The following is a 12996-nucleotide window of genomic DNA, read 5'->3' as shown; positions in this document are numbered from 1 at the left end:
ATTTGATATTCGATAGCGGAACAGATCGACTTTTTTGTCCAAAGTTATCAGAATCTTGAAAAAAGTAAGATTCTTCGGAATCCGCGAGATCCACTATATTCGTATCGTTTGTTTCATTGTTCTTCACCATTGTCTGACGAAGGTGAACATCATCGAAGATAGAAAATCGATCTGATGATTCATCTTGTTTAAATGTTATTATTTCGGTTGTACTTTCGTAAAGAGTTCCATTCTTCAAATATAATTTTTTTGAAAGTGATGGGTCTATAATTTGCGGATACGCTTGAATTTCTACCAAATGTCCAGTCTGAAAAAGATATAATAAAAGTATTTAATTATTATAAATAAATATTAATATATTTACATCTACGGAAATAATAAATAATAATAGTTTAATGAAAACATCGATTTGTTCCATATCATATATCACATTTGTGTAATACGGTGGAAGGAAAGTTTAGAGAATCGTGCCAAGAGTCAACATGATTCGTTCGAAACCTGTTTAAGTGGAATATCTCTACAGTAGAGCAGTTCGAAATTAGCGCATCAGGCAGAGTCGCGATGAGAGAAAGGCGCAATTACGGTACCAGGATGGTCTCCCTTTCTCCTATACCGTTGGATGCAGAAGTGAAAAAAGGACTGCAGTGCGGGAAATGATGCGTTGTATTTTTCTGACTCATTTGAAAGAAAAACAAGTGAGAGTTGTATAAATTTGGTAGGTCGCGTAAAAGTAAAATGCATAAGAAATCATTACTTCCTAATGTATTGGAACGTAAAGAAAATAATACAAATTTTGCACGCTCTCTTCATATTATCTTTACAAACATCAAACTTGATGGCTTCTTTTTTTTTTTGACGATTAGAAAATTTCATAGAAACAATTTAATTTTAAATATACGTATAAGAAGTATGATCGTAGCAAGATTTTTTATTATGCTTTTTTCTAAAAAACATTAGTAATAAAGTTAATTGTACTTACGTATTTATTAGCTATGTCATTCGCAGTGCAAAATTCCAAATTTCCGATAATACTCGACCAAATGGTAACAGCAAGCTGTAAATCAAATCAATCAAATATTTTTCATAGATTTTCGCTTCCTTTTTAATGCGTCAAAGAAGAAATGTATACTCATGATATGATTTTCATACGCGATATAAAACTATTCCATAAGTGTACTTATGTATATGTTTGTATACATAAGTATATACATACATACGATATATTAAAAATATTTTGCAATTAATTCTATATAGTCATAAATAAATTTTTTTTTTATATTATTTCAACTTTTATATTATTTCAACAATGAATTGCGGAAAAACTTACTATGCGGTATTGCATTTCTTCTAATTTAATACATGAAAAGTCAGCTATCACTTTGCGGTAATCCTACAATAAAGAAACTTTTTAGCGTTATGCGACCTTCTGCGACCGTTTTCTCATTAAGTCTCCAAATTCTTCACAGAATCTCGATACAACTAACGCACTTTGAAATGACACAGTATACTACTTTGCTCTGCCGGGATGCACTTGACTTGACTTAAAAGTTCCAGTTATCCCCACGCGTTGAAAGTATTCGAAGAAAGCTACAGCCACATACAGAATCTGTCCAGCATCCAGTTTTCAATATACATACGTATGTCGGGTGCGACCGTCCGCGATTACTAAGAATTTGAGAGCAAGAAAGAGAACAACGCGATGATCCATAGGATTAAGAGGAAAGTGGGCCGCTCATACAAAAAATTTCACATTTTGGATTATTTTTTTTTTTTTTTTTTTTTTTTTTATTATCCTCTTTTAATATATTGCAATAAAAAAGTGCTAACACTTTGAATATTTCAGTTCAAAACTCGCTATAGTTCCCAAGATACGGCTATTTAATAATAGGATTTTTTTTTACTTCTCTTAAACTTCAGTTATCATTGAAAATTTATATTATATTTATAGAATCTCGCAAACAATTCCGTTTTTGCGTCAAGATTCATAAAAAGATTATGTAATTATTATTATTTTTTATTATAAATGTTTTAACAAAATATTATGCTTCATAAGAAACAATACTTCGTATAAACAAAAAATATAATATATTTTTTGAAATATCCTCCTCTGCCGATTAGAAATATAAAATATCAGTGTATGTTTCAATCTGCATATGAACGAATATAGTACTCTGAAATTTATATACTGAAAATTGAAATTTTGAATAGGTTTCGCATGAATTTTTTACATTATAATGCAGTACATTGTTAACTATCATTTTTTACTATTATTTAACATGTCCTTGTTGGTATCCTTCCTTGAATAACACGATTTTTGTTATTTAGCGATAAGCAAATATTATTGACAATTTTGTAATTGTCTTGTTTGAACGTCGTTATAATGTTCATTTCTTTTTGACGATAGCTATATGTTTCTTTATTTTTTTCTTTACCTAATGTTTCGAATTTTATCATTAAATTTTATCTTTTGGTTTTAAAATCTTTTTTAAATTTTATAATATGTAATTTTTACATATTACGTACATACATGTGTTTGTGTGTGTATATCTACAATTAAAATTTCTTTAACAATAAAATAAAACGAAACCTCACCAATCAATTTCATTCTATTAGAAGAAGGTTCCCTTTTTATCAATGATATTGCTATTAAAAATATTCGTATATATTTAAAAGTAAAAAGTAATTGGAAAATCTCTGAAAACGTGAAAATAAGCTACGTATGATAATAAATATATTGCTTTTTTATTATGCGTCATCGTTATTAAGTTACGATATTAATGAAGCAACAATGGGGAACTTTTTGTTGATATTCCATGTATCTTGAAAAAGTTGCCGTTTGTCGTCGAATGTTTCTTTCTGTGTTTCTATTGTCAGGAAGAAAGGTCATAAAGAAACAGAAAAAAAAAAAAAGAAAGAAACACGTAGCAATACATGACAACGAAAATAAATGCTTTTCCAGTCTGTATTTTTCGTCAATCGATTCACATAATGCATTGTTGCTGTCGCAACGTGGTCCATGCATATATGTAAAAGATTCGGTATAGTGACATAGAATAATTATATAATTATTAAATTAATTAAGGAGTACAGAAAGTACGGATGTTTATTGTGAAATCAGTGAAATCTCAACGTAAGTAAAATTGATTACGCTATATTATTTACTACTGGTTTATATATACATATGTAGGCCGTTACGGTAGAATAATTTGAAAGAAAAATTTTATTTTAAATAACCATATAATGTAGTTATACACATATAAACGCGCGCACTCTCGTTCATACAAAGGATACCAAAATATATATTCTCAATAATATTTATTTAAAAAATTAAAATACATATAAAAGATTCTTTGTCTTTTTGCTATTTTAGAAACTAAGAACTTCATATCTTTTATTTGTGATGCATCTGTCACGCTATCCTTCTAGTTACCTTTGGTGCTACGATCGCAATAGAAAGGGTGGATTCTAATGTAATAGATGAAAAAAGAAGAAAGTGAAAAAAGAGACGAAGTGAGCGATGAGCAATGCATAGTTCGTTTTACGTGCTAATACAAGTTCTTTCTTTAAGCACAAGCTATATAATTCTTGTCTATAGCCTATGTATTGCCATTGGTCAGTGAAAAAAAATTGAACTTTTTTTAAACCAATCACACATCGCACATATTCTCTCAGCCAATTGCGATCTTGTACTTTGTTATAACTCCGAAGAGTAAAAGCCATAATTGGTTAAGGGTAATATCAATTTTTTTTCTATGTTTGGTAACAGCAACAGGTCGCCAAGAGAAGCGCAACCAGTCCTTCAGCCATTGTAACATCGTCGCGCGGGTCGTGATTAGTCGATGAGTGCTTTGGTTCTTTCAAATTCATTTATACGAATTTCATCTGATTTCTAAATTAAGTTAGAGTAAGTATAATTATGATATGGCTGTTAAAAATTTAATTATTTCTATATTTTCGAATAGGATATGGTATTAATATATGGTACATGTAGAAGAAACGGTTAAGAGAAAAAATAGTATCCAGTAACCGTTATGCCATAACGCTTTCAGCATTTCTTTGAAATGAACGCAACAATATGATGCGTAGTTATTCGAAGATATATAATATTTGTAATCCATTCTTCATTTTTAGCTAATATCAATATAATGTTTCTTGTAATATTATTTAATTTATTTATCAAATCAAATTTTGAATTGTGATCAATAATAATGTTCTTTGTTATACATCTTTTCAATAATATTGAAAAGTGAAGGATATACGTAGTTAAGGAAAGAATAGAGACATATTCGATATTACAAAGAAAATACTTTTGTGCATATATTATTGTCACAATTCTAATTTTTATTTGACATTTTAGAATAATTTTCAGACCTTTTAAAAGCATCTTTCTAATTTTAATTGGACTATTATCTATTGGAGGTCAGCATTGTATAAAATATGCCTGCTCCAGAAGCTGAACGTAATACTAGAATTGCTAATTTCAAATTTAATAATAAACATGAAGTAAGTTTAATGTATTATTCTTTAATTTTATATTTTTTAACATAAATTTCATAATGCTTAAAACATTATTCATAATATGTTTTAAGGATGCATATTATGACACAATGAGTTTGTGTTATATTCTTTTACAATTTGTAATTATAGGAGGCACGTAGAAGAAGAAGTGAAATGTCCGTAGAGTTACGCAAAGCACAGAAAGAAGATCAGTTATTAAAAAGACGTAATTTAAATATAATCGAAGATGCAGAACCATTATCACAAACTGAAAACACTGATATACTTCCTATCTCTACATCAATTGAAGAGATTGTTGGTGGTATGCATTCTTCTGATGAAACTATCCAACTTCAAGCAACACAGGCTTGTAGGAAGATGTTGAGCCGTGAAAAAAATCCACCAATAGACAATATGATACAGCAGGGAATAGTACCACGCTGTATTGAATTCTTGGACTCTCATCACAAGTATAATGATAACTTCCTATATTATGTTACTTATAATAAAGTTCTAATGCAATTATTCAGAAATTGTATACTTTTTTTTAAGTTGCTTATATAATAATTATTAACTTATAGCAATGCACTTCAGTTTGAAGCAGCATGGGCTTTAACTAATGTAGCCTCAGGCACATCTGAACAGACACATGTTGTTGTGAAACATGGTGCTATTCCAAAATTAGTAGCTTTACTAAAATCTTCTTCATTGAATGTTGCTGAGCAAGCTGTATGGGCATTGGGAAATATTGCTGGAGATGGGGCAATAGCTCGTGATCTTGTTCTTGGCCATGATGCAATGCCACTTTTATTGGATTTAATTAAGCCTGACACTCCTGTATGTATGACGTATTTTTTATGAATATTCTTAAAATATTTGTTAATTTTTTCAACTATCTATGAATGAAAGAATATATTTATAAATATATTGTTACAATTAAAATAATTGTACATGGTTGTACGGAATTTCACTTATCAAATCCTTATATTTTTCAGTCTCTTCTGGGATAATATTTTGATGATTCATATATTGCGTGTGTACGCTCAATTGGCGATAAATACATATAATATTTTTAATAATTATTCTTTTATCCATATCTTCGATTATTTCATACAATCTTAGTTTCATCTCATAATGGATAATTTAAATTCTACTGCAATATATTATTTATATATTTTTTAATTAAACTTAACTATGTTTAACAAATATAGGTAACATTTGCCCGTAATATCGTTTGGACATTATCAAATTTGTGCCGAAATAAAAACCCACCACCACCGTTTGAAATTGTAAGAACTTCTCTACCAGTACTTAATCGATTGCTTAGCAATACTGATAAGGATATTTTAGGTATAAAAAAAAATAATTTTACATGATATAACAAGTAAAAATGTAGAATATGTTAATGTTTAAATATTATATAAATATTGCAGCTGATGCTTGTTGGGCACTATCGTACCTTACTGATGGACCAAATGACAAAATACAAGTAGTAATTGAATCTGGTGTTATTCAAAAATTAGTAGAGTTACTTTCATCCAATGAAGTAACAGTTCTTACACCAGCACTACGAGCAGTTGGAAATATAGTTACAGGAAATGATGTACAAACGGACGCAATTATTTCTGCAGGTGGACTTCAACATCTTGGTGCATTATTACAACACAATCGCGTAAATATTGTTAAAGAAGCTGCTTGGACTATTAGTAATATTACTGCTGGAAATGTAGAACAAATTCAGCATGTTATACATGCTAATCTTTTACCACCTTTAATCCAAGTACTTGAATCTGTAAGTTGATGCCTTTATGAACAAATGTTACATCTTTAAATCATTTGAAAATTTTTTTACTTATTACTTGTTTTACTTTTAATTTTAATAAAATTAATATATTTACAGGGTGACTATAAATCACAAAAAGAGGCAGCATGGGCTATAACTAATTTAACTTCAGGAGGTTCAGTTCAACAGTTAGCTCATTTAGTACAGATGGGCGTATTAACACCATTCTGTAATTTGCTCGTATCTAAAGATTGGAAGACTGTTCTTGTTGTTCTGGATGGTTTAACAAATATTTTGCAAGCAGCTGTAAAAATGGGTGAAGTAGAACGTGTTGCTATCATGATTGAAGAAGTTGGTGGACTTGACAAACTTGAATTTTTACAACAAAATGAAAATGAACAAGTATACCAAAAAGCCATAGCAATGATTGATACATTTTTCTCAGATGGCGTAAGTACTAATATGAAGATTTATTATATTATTTTCATAAAATCTATATTTACAATTAACTTCATATTATAAGATTAATGAATGTCATACACTAATAAAAATAGGATGCCGAGGTCGCTTCATCAACATTACCTGCAACACAAGATGGACAGTTACAGTTTACACCTGCTGATACCACACCGCAGCAAGGTTTTAACTTTTAAAATGTTTAATCATTTATATATTACAGCTCACAGCAAGTTATGATTCATTTGTAAATACTTCATAGTAACAGCAAAATATTAGCAATCTCATCACGCTAAACTAATACTTCGTATTTTGTGTTATCTTTTTATATTCTTAAACAGCGAAAATTATTTCGAAGAAGTGTTTTATTATCTTTTTTTATGGTAACAATTTACTATATTGTATTAATCTTTACTGAAAAAACTCATTTCAATTTGCAGTTTCGAATAGTATGCGAAATTGTGCTCTCTACGATCTCTATAATCTTTGGAATATATGTTCCACATTTATTTGGAAAAAGAAATATAAATATCATAAAATATTAAAGTTAAGATAGGCTTTTGTTTAAAAATTAATTATTCAAATTATCTTGTGCATGTTGAGTTTTTTTGTCGTATTTTTTATTCCTTATATTTCCTTTTCATATTGTGACACAAAGACGTATGTTTGTCATTTATATTGAATCTAATTAATGATACAAATTTGTTTTTTATGTATTTTTTAATAAAATTCATGTGTATTTGATTCGCTTACGTACCTTGTTCTTATAACCTTGTATATGTATAATGAAATATACCTTTCTTTTAAAGAGATTAAACGATCCATTGTATGTAATTGTATAATATATGAAGAAATTTAGTATATGTCAAAAATCTGAAATATATTTTAATATAAAGTTTATTATAAATTATAGTGACTAGATAATTGAGTACATACTAGGCATACAATATTTATGTATAGGTATGTACTAAAACTAATATTGTTTAACGTGTTTACTAAACAAATAAGCACGTGGAAAGTGGATTAAGCTATTGTAGTAGAATAATCTAAATCTCACAAGAACTTCGTGAAGAAAAACCTATTGAATACTCATAATATTGTCAAAACATTTAAAATTGTAAAGTAAAAAATAATACTTTCTGGTCATTTCTAGATCATCTATCCATCCTTAATTCTATACATAATTTATGTTATAAATATATAAAATATTAATAGGCAAAAACATTGTAGTGATCCATATAAAGCATATTAATGTACTCTATGTAAATAATTTTTTACTATCGGCCAAGAACGATGTCACTTTGATCATTCACTAGAAAATGATAGACAAATGCAGCTTTTTTCCTATCGAATGTAGCTTGTGTTGCACGACTTCTTTGTAGCCGGTCTTCTCTGCTTCTTGGTGGATCTCGTAAAAAGATTGATCCAAACAAAGTTGCTATGAAAGAAAGATTCATAATTTTTTGTTTATCATTATGTGTTTTTACATTATTTAAATTTATGAGAAATGAAAGACATATTTTAACTAACCAAGAGTTTTGGCATCCAATTCATTGTCTTGAGTATGGTTTAGAAGTTCTTGTAAGAAAAAAATAATATACAAAAACACACTTCTCCTGGTTTCAGAAAGTTGCATAACAATCTACAATGAAAAATGAAATTCAATTACAAAAAATACATATTATATATATATTTCTAGTATATATTAATATATTATAAATTTATATATATATATATGTATATATATATATATATATACACATGTTTTCCAAATTACTTGTTTGCATTGTAAATAGCTCGTTGCTGCTGTTAAACAAACACTATGCAGATTATATGGTATCAAAGGCTCTGCTGTCGATTCCAGTAGCAAAAGTAATGCCTCTGCTACAGAATGTACGCTACCAGCTTCATTTGATCGAACATGTTAAGAAATATTTAGTATTATATCTTTTGTATAAAAAAATAAAAAAATATACGTATTTTAAAGGATACGCATAGATTCTTGACTTCCATTATCCAACCAATCTCTTATGGCAATAATTTCACTATGAAGACCAGGTGTTTCAAAAAGGCCAGGAGTTTTTATACCATGACGATATAGTATATCAACTAATTGAAATATTTCTTTAGGTATTGCATACGGTTCTAGTGATAAATTTTTATTATTTTCCTGTAATAAATATATATCATTTCAAAGTAATTGATACTTAAAAATTTTTTTATATATATTTATTAACTTAATTTAAAATATACTTACTAATTCTACCAATCGACCGGCTGTAACTTCTCCTATTGGTATTGGAATGTGAACTAATGCTTCCATTGATGATCCAAAACAACTTCTCTCATAAGTACCTTATAATAATTTATTATTATAAAAAAAAAATATTTGTTAAAAACTTGTTATAAATATTGATGATCTTTAATTTATACTATTAATAGCTATTACATTTACATTTACCTGTAACTGTTATAAAAATATCCTTGCCTCCTTCAAGATGTAAAACTAATATATCATATAATTTGTCCTCTCCAGAATTTAATTTACATGCTGACTTCTTATCAACATATATTTCTAGTTTAATATCACATTTTTCACCTATAAAACAATATAATGTTTTATGATAAAAATATTAGTTTTATATTATAAAAAATGTTTACCTGGTTTTATAAAACCTGTATAGGGTTCTATATGCAACCAGTCTTTACAATAACTGGTATCATCTAATTTTTTTATGAATTCAAATTGAACTGGCACTTGTCCTGTATTAGCTATAATGAGATCCTTACTACTAGGCTCAAGAAACTTTAAAGTATCGAAAATCACTTCAGTTGTATCAACCATTACTTGAGGTAAAAATTCATTTTCTAGTTTATCTAACTTCTTCATAACTTCTTCATGGGTCTTACGATATTTTACCACATCAATAATTCTTATCTATAATAATCAAAGATAACAGTACTTAAAGCTACGTCCAATATAATATTTCAATATATCTCTATTTTCAGATATCTTACTTGAGAATCAAAAACAGCGCTGACTGGTTTATGATCAGATATTTTTAATTCAGGATGACTTCTATATTCTAGTGACGTAATAGCTTCACCCTTCCATAAAATTCGATCACACCAAGCTGGTGCTCTACCTTTTTCACTATTTTTTAATTAGATATGAAAAGTAAAATACATTTATTTTAAAGATATATATAAGCGAATTTGGTAATTATTTTAAACAGGAAAGATTTTTAAAATTTAATAAAACCTGGAATCCCAATTGTCAGTACCCGGATCATACTTATATGTCGGTTTAAATTTTATCTCAGCTTCTTGAAATTCTTGAAATACACGACCTAGTCGTCTTTGTTGGCCTAATTGATCTAATGCTAAAATAGGAGCATAATATCCTATAAGAATATAGTGCTTGGCTATTGTCGCATCCATTTCTGTTATCCGATAATTAAGATCTCCCAACCAATAAATTTGACTATAAACAATCAAAATAAGAAATAAATGTGAAATAGTATCTTAAAATAAATTATATTAAATTATTACATTATATGCATATATTTGCTTACTCGTGTTCCTTAAAGCTTTTAGGTGGCACATATTTTGAAAAAGAGAGCCTTGCACATATATCTGCATAATCTTGATTTCGTCGTTCATATTCTTCGCAATGAGCTGCTAAATGTGCATTAACAAAGCAAATAGATGTATTATGAATTGAACAGCTTACTGCTACACCACCTTTGTTTCCCTTTAATAATAATTTAAGGTAAACTATTTAAATAGATGATTATAAATATTAAAATAAAGCAAAAAAGATGTACCAGTTTACCCATAATTCCTGTACCCACTGTGTCAGTACAAACGTTTTGTATATATGGCATATGTACTTTTTGAGCAAATACAAGCAACATCATGCCTACTAGTCTTACAACAGCTACTGGACAATAAGTACCTTTAGGATGAAGAGATTTTGTTACAACTATTCTGTAATAAAAATAATTAATTGCAAGTGAAATTGATTATAGCAAATATTTTTTACATTCTGACAACAGATTTTTACCTCCATTCTTCTTCTCGTGGTGTATCATTAAATAAAAATGCTTCTTTACTTAAATCTAATTCTTGAAATCCAATAGCATATACATCAGGAGGTACTTGGTCACTACTTAACCACTCTTCTAATTTGATTCCATTAGGTGGTTGTCCATTCACATTCCATGTTCCTATAAATATACTGTAACAAAAATATTATTCACATTAGAAATACAAAATTTATAATGATATATATAAAAAATATATTTATAGAAGATAAAGTAACAAACCGAAAAGTCTTGCTGTATGTATAATCATCTTCTTTACATGCCATCTGATAACGCACTACAGATTCCCGTGCAGCAACTGGTGACTTTCCAGATGCTATGGTTTGTCTGGATACAACTAAATCAGGACTTTCTAATTCTACAAGCTGTAAAATAATTAAATTCAATCAACTTTCAAACAGATGATAAGTTAATTAATAATAATGTGAATTACTTTGAAATTCTTACAGGATCAATCACATTTTGAGTTTCATTACTAGTACTATCTAAATTACTCATATATCCTGTTAATTTTTTTATCCATAAGTATTCTGCTGGTGAAATTTTTGATTTTTGGTAAACTAAAAAAGATATGGAATAGATTTTAAGTATCAGACGATATTATCTTTCCAGAAAATAAATAATATATTACCTTCTATAGCACGAAATATTTCAGAAACTAAAGAACTTGTTGATGTACCACGTTTCATTTCGAATATCAAACGAAGCTTTCTGAATGCTATGTTCAAATATACATATAAACCTTCTTGTTGCTTTCCACCAGTATCTAAATAATATGATATATATTTATTGTCTGTTTCTCTTAATAAATAACAGAAATAAATATAAAATATAATGAATCCCTGTACAATTTAGCAGATATGTTCCCTATTGTACAAACCATATGGAATATATTGATTATGAATGTAGAGTATCATTATATGAGTGTCAAATATAATTTAAAAAGTTTTCTATAACATGGAACATATTTCTTGTATTGTATAAGGACGGTGGAGAGAGTTTTATTGTATTTATAATTACCTATATCACACTTAAAATCTTGATCAATAGGTAGTACTCTTTCTATAGTTAAATCACTATATACTTGCGGAGGTGTTCTAGATATAAGAAATACTACTAGAGCATATGTTGCTCCTTTATTAACTAAAGCTATTACACGTGTCGCTTTTACCCATCCTTGCATTAAAGATGCTTCCATCGCCTTTGAAACTAATTAAGGTTGTTTACACGTATGTATGAAATATATTTATCACTTTTAATATCAATTACTAAAATAAAATTTGCATTAATTGAAACAAAGGATACAATCACTACTATTTCACCAGAAATGAATTTGGATTGAATAATAGTCAATTGCTCTGATGAAGCCATGGTATTTTTTATAACTATAAATTGCAGATTATATGGCACTTGGTATATAATTTGTTAAATACAGATACAATGAACCATGAGTATCTATTTATTTTTTATTTTACTTTTTGTATTTCTACCTCCTAAAAATATGTTGTATTAATATTTTATATTAAATATATATAATTGCTCTCTATAAATTAATTGTATAAATGTCTCAGAATACTAATGGTTAAAGGACAAATATAATTAATCGCAATTTGATAATAAAATTAATGAGATAACAGAAATTTTTTAAACATTGAAAGAATAAGAAATTGAAAAAAGAAATATTTCTTTGTGTTAAAAAAAATTCGTTGTCAATTACAATCATGCGCAAATATAATAGTTACTTGTAACAAAACAAGTATGTGGATGTATGTATACATATATGTACAATATTAAATATATATCAATATATATAGATAAATATATAGTACAGATGGCGGGATGGCAATGGTGGGAGTGGCAGAGGGAGAGGGGGAGCGAGGGGGGAGAGAGAGAGAGAGATTATTAAGAAGACGCTTAATCAAAAAATGTATCACTTATCATATAATTCGTATTACTTTACTTACCACTTAATATATATTTAAAAACTTTCATATTTCCTTTATTACAGTCATGATTTTTAGATAAAATATTTAAAAGAAAAGCAAATACACATTTCAATATGAATGTAAAATTACAACTACTTTTTGACAGAGCTATCACTAGTTATCTCACTAGCGTCAAACACGAATTATCTAAATCTATGAAAGTTTTATA

At 28.1% G+C, this 12996-nt stretch overlaps 2 protein-coding genes across 2 annotated transcripts; one reads left to right on the top strand and one right to left on the bottom strand.

The window, feature by feature from the left end:
• The first annotated feature begins 3766 nt into the window (after positions 1-3766).
• On the top strand, positions 3767-7488 carry LOC124426715 (importin subunit alpha). The gene is made up of 8 exons (XM_046968774.1): positions 3767-3904; positions 4358-4503; positions 4648-4967; positions 5079-5334; positions 5709-5847; positions 5931-6289; positions 6398-6730; positions 6835-7488. Exons 2-8 carry the CDS (start codon positions 4438-4440, stop codon positions 6931-6933), a joined length of 1572 nt encoding a protein of 523 aa, XP_046824730.1. The 5' UTR covers positions 3767-3904; positions 4358-4437; the 3' UTR covers positions 6934-7488.
• A 109-nt stretch (positions 7489-7597) lies between these two features.
• Positions 7598-12975, bottom strand: LOC124426714 (inositol polyphosphate 5-phosphatase OCRL). Its single transcript, XM_046968773.1, has 18 exons — positions 12807-12975; positions 12148-12335; positions 11863-12043; positions 11474-11608; positions 11290-11402; positions 11065-11207; positions 10803-10976; positions 10564-10726; positions 10312-10490; positions 9999-10220; positions 9755-9890; positions 9398-9674; positions 9198-9335; positions 8994-9091; positions 8729-8906; positions 8514-8641; positions 8267-8378; positions 7598-8174 (listed from the first exon to the last, which is right to left on the bottom strand). Exons 2-18 carry the CDS (start codon positions 12211-12213, stop codon positions 8014-8016), a joined length of 2604 nt encoding a protein of 867 aa, XP_046824729.1. The 5' UTR covers positions 12214-12335; positions 12807-12975; the 3' UTR covers positions 7598-8013.
• Between the last annotated feature and the right edge of the window lie 21 nt (positions 12976-12996).

This window comes from Vespa crabro, chromosome 9, assembly GCF_910589235.1.
Source record: "Vespa crabro chromosome 9, iyVesCrab1.2, whole genome shotgun sequence".
Classification (NCBI taxonomy): Eukaryota; Metazoa; Arthropoda; class Insecta; order Hymenoptera; family Vespidae; genus Vespa; species Vespa crabro.
The sequence above is the reverse complement of the archived record's forward strand: the minus strand, read 5'-3'. Positions and strand labels throughout refer to the sequence as shown.

What these genes read in the sequence shown, in the direction of transcription:
- LOC124426715 (XM_046968774.1), top strand. Translation starts at nt 4,438, where the DNA reads ATGCCTGCTCCAGAAGCTGAACGTAATACTAGAATTGCTAATTTCAAA. An exon ending in AATTTAATAATAAACATGAA is followed by an intron (nt 4,504 to 4,647) that starts GTAAGTTTAATG and finishes TTGTAATTATAG; the next exon opens with GAGGCACGTAGAAGAAGAAG. An exon ending in ATACATTTTTCTCAGATGGC is followed by an intron (nt 6,731 to 6,834) that starts GTAAGTACTAAT and finishes TAATAAAAATAG; the next exon opens with GATGCCGAGGTCGCTTCATC.
- LOC124426714 (XM_046968773.1), bottom strand. Translation starts at nt 12,213, where the DNA reads ATGGCTTCATCAGAGCAATTGACTATTATTCAATCCAAATTCATTTCT. An exon ending in TACAGGTTTTATAAAACCAG is followed by an intron (nt 9,336 to 9,397) that starts GTAAACATTTTT and finishes ATTGTTTTATAG; the next exon opens with GTGAAAAATGTGATATTAAA. An exon ending in TGGAAGTCAAGAATCTATGC is followed by an intron (nt 8,642 to 8,728) that starts GTATCCTTTAAA and finishes GATCAAATGAAG; the next exon opens with CTGGTAGCGTACATTCTGTA.